Here is a 3,039-nt window from a genome sequence, read left to right on the forward strand (position 1 = left end):
GTGTTAGCCAGGATGGTCTCGATCTCCTGACCTCGTGATCCGCCCGTCTCGGCCTCCCAAAGTGCTGGGATTACAGGCTTGTGGACTGCACCTGGCCAAGATTTTTTTTTAAAGCAAGAAGAATTTGAACTTGGCTAACGACACATAAGAGACCCGTTGGCCTGTGAAGAAGCAAGGTCAGGCTTGTAAATTATGATTTCCTTCAGTAGACTATAAGTAATTGGAACCACATACTTTCTCCTTTCAAACAGGATCACTTTTTTTCCTAAAAATATCACACTCAACCCTCTGCATTACGTCCTTTAAAACCCACACCCTCACCTAGGCCTGCCCTGTCAGGTGAGGAGAGGCCCACACACCACTTTTTACATTTTTTTTCCTCAGGCAACATGATTTTATTTATTTATTTATTTATTTATTTATTTTATGACTCAGCATGAGAGTTTCCATTTTTTCATAGAAAAGTTTAATCTGTTCATAGCTATTGTTTTATTGCCGTGTTTGGGCCTGTTTCTTAATTTCCTTCTTTGTCTTGTTTTTTAAATTGACTATGAAGTTTTAATTGAACAGCCAATTAACACATGTAGTTATGCGTTGCATGGTGTTTTGGTCAGTGATGGATTGCGTGTGCGATAGTGGTCCACTAAGATTATAATGCCATATTTTATTTATTAAAATTTAGTTAAGATTTATTTTATTATTTTTATAGATGAGGTCTTACTCTGTTGCCCCAGCTGGGTGCAGTGGCATGATCGTAGCTCACTGGGCTCAAGTGATCCTCCTGCCTCAGCCTCCCTAGTAACTGGTACGACAGGCACATGCCACCATGCCTAGCAGGTGGGTGTGGGCTGGCTCCATAGGCTCCTTGCCCGTATGGGGGTTGGCATGGCCAGCAGAGGCCAGCATGCGGCCATCAGAATGTAGGGCCTGGGGCGCCACTTGCCGGGGTCCAAGGGCAGTGCTGCTCTCACCAAGCACTGCCAGAGCACGTGGACAGCCTTCACCCGCATGCATCACAACACACGCAGGGCACCTTGGGGCTTCTCTGCTGACCAAGAGCAGACATCAGGCTCACAGCAGGCTTGGCTTAGCTTCTGCCCAAACTATATCAAAAGCTACAGTTAGCGCACATTCTCCCTATCGGTCAAGCTTTTCAAATCTGTCAAGTAAAACATTTAAAAGGGTCAAAATGTTATAATTTTCTGTATCCAGGGGAGTCCAAATGGTGTGAGGCCTCACGCTTCCATCCCATCTCCTCTCACCGCTCGGGGAGCTGAGGGCATGTATGTGTGTGCACGCACGTGTGTATAGATGTGTGTAGATGTGTGCATCTGTGTCTGTGCGTGTGCCAACAGGCAAGGGACCCACTTGCAGCTGGTCTACCTGGAGTGGCCACAGGAAGTATCGAAAATCCCCACTGACTCCTGTCTTCGTGTACATCTCGGCCGTGCCTCCTGTGGTTATGGAAAGGAGCGCTAGTTTACCCTGCAAGGGAGAAAGCAGATGCATTTGTGCGGACTCCAGAAGAGGAAGGAAATGTTACCGAGCCTCCAGCACACGGGCTTAGCACAGCCAGCGGGGGACATGCGTGTGGGCACCCTCCAGGGATGGACAAATGCAACACTCCCATCCACAGGTGACAGTGACATCCCAACAGGAGGAGGAGACAATCCAAGTGAATGGACCAAGCCTACACAGAGGATCTAACATGCCCAGGTTGCTGGTGGAAACCAGGCTTCCATGACGCCATGTGTGATGGATACAGCCGAGGCACTGACCACAGGACAAGGTTCCCAGCACACAGGGCCGCTCAGTAAGTGCTAGCACCATTCGTGGTCCAAGATACATCTTGGTTACTCAGTATGTTTCCCTTACATGCATTTATTTTCTGAAGCTTTTAGAATTTAAAAATCATTCCTTTTTTTTTTTTTTTTTGAGATGGAGTCTCACTCTGTCACCCAGGCTGGAGTGCAATGATGTGATCTTGGCTCACTACAAGCTCCACCTCCCAGGTTCAAGCCAGTCTCCTGCCTCGGCCTCCCAAGTAGCTGGGACTATAGGCACCTACCACCATGCCCGGCTAATTTTTGTATTTTTAGTAGAGACAGGGTTTTACCATGTTGGCCAGGCTGGTCTTGAACTCCTGGCCTCAAGTGATCCACCCTCCTTAGCCTTTCAAATTGCTGGGATTACAGGCGTGAGCCACTGCACCCGGCCTTAAAAATCATTCTTTTAGTAAGAATTCAGAGCTACCACGTGTTGCACATCTACCAGGTTCCAAGCTCTCCTCACCCTGCCATGTGGGTGTCACATGATCTTGGTCTCACAGCAGGCACATGATGCTCAGGGGAGTGAACCTGTGCCAGGCCAGGGCTGGACTCTGCACCAAGAAGGAGATACTCCCTCTGGAGCCAGGGCTGGCCGCTGGGTTGCCCACGTAAGGTTGCCCAGGTCCCCCGTCAGCTGACACCTGCCCACTCCCTTGTTTGCCACGTATGTGGTATGCTGTGGATGTGTCTGCAGCCCCACTAGACAAAAAGCTCCACGACTTCAGACATGATGCCGCGCCCACTGTGTGCAACACATGGTGCTTTGTACATCGTGGGAGCTCAATGTATATTTGCTAAGAAAAGAAAGCAAACTAGAAATATAACTTGATAGAAGATGCATCCCTCCGTCCCCTCACTCCAGCTATCCACAGTGATCCTTTTCCAAGAGCCATACCTGGAGCAAACCGGAATCGTAGAATCCTGGGACGTCGAAGGCAAAGCCCCGGCACAGCACCCTATCCATCCAGCCCTTCAGGATGGCCGGCACGCTGAACCAGTACAGCGGGAACTGTGGGCGACAACACCAAAGAGAAACTGAGGCTGCGGCTCACCTCGGGTTTCCTAGTTTAGTCCATCTGGTGATTTGGAATGAAGCGCACAGCCCTCCTCTTCCCTGGCAGCTGGGCAGGTGAGGGTCACCCACGCGGTCAGCTCTGAAAGGTGCAGTGGGGACGTGGCAGCTGGGCAGGGGAGGGTCACCCAGGCGGTC

At 50.0% G+C, this 3,039-nt stretch overlaps 1 protein-coding gene across 5 annotated transcripts in view; it reads right to left on the reverse strand.

Annotated features, from left to right (window-relative positions):
* NQO2 (NAD(P)H dehydrogenase, quinone 2) overlaps window positions 1–3,039 on the reverse strand; it is a 19,364-nt gene that overhangs the window by 1,249 nt on the left and 15,076 nt on the right. For 4 of the 5 annotated variants that reach the window (XM_011935457.1, XM_011935458.1, XM_011935459.1 and 1 more), the window contains 2 exons: window positions 2,725–2,838; window positions 1,384–1,485 (listed from right to left, as the gene is read on the reverse strand). In XM_011935457.1, the coding sequence (XP_011790847.1) occupies window positions 1,384–1,485; window positions 2,725–2,838 (216 nt within the window). The remainder of the gene's footprint in view (window positions 1–1,383; window positions 1,486–2,724; window positions 2,839–3,039) is intronic. The other variant, XM_011935460.1, reaches the window with a different exon arrangement.

This window comes from Colobus angolensis, unplaced genomic scaffold (genome assembly GCF_000951035.1).
Source record: "Colobus angolensis palliatus isolate OR3802 unplaced genomic scaffold, Cang.pa_1.0 Scaffold144, whole genome shotgun sequence".
Classification (NCBI taxonomy): Eukaryota; Metazoa; Chordata; class Mammalia; order Primates; family Cercopithecidae; genus Colobus; species Colobus angolensis.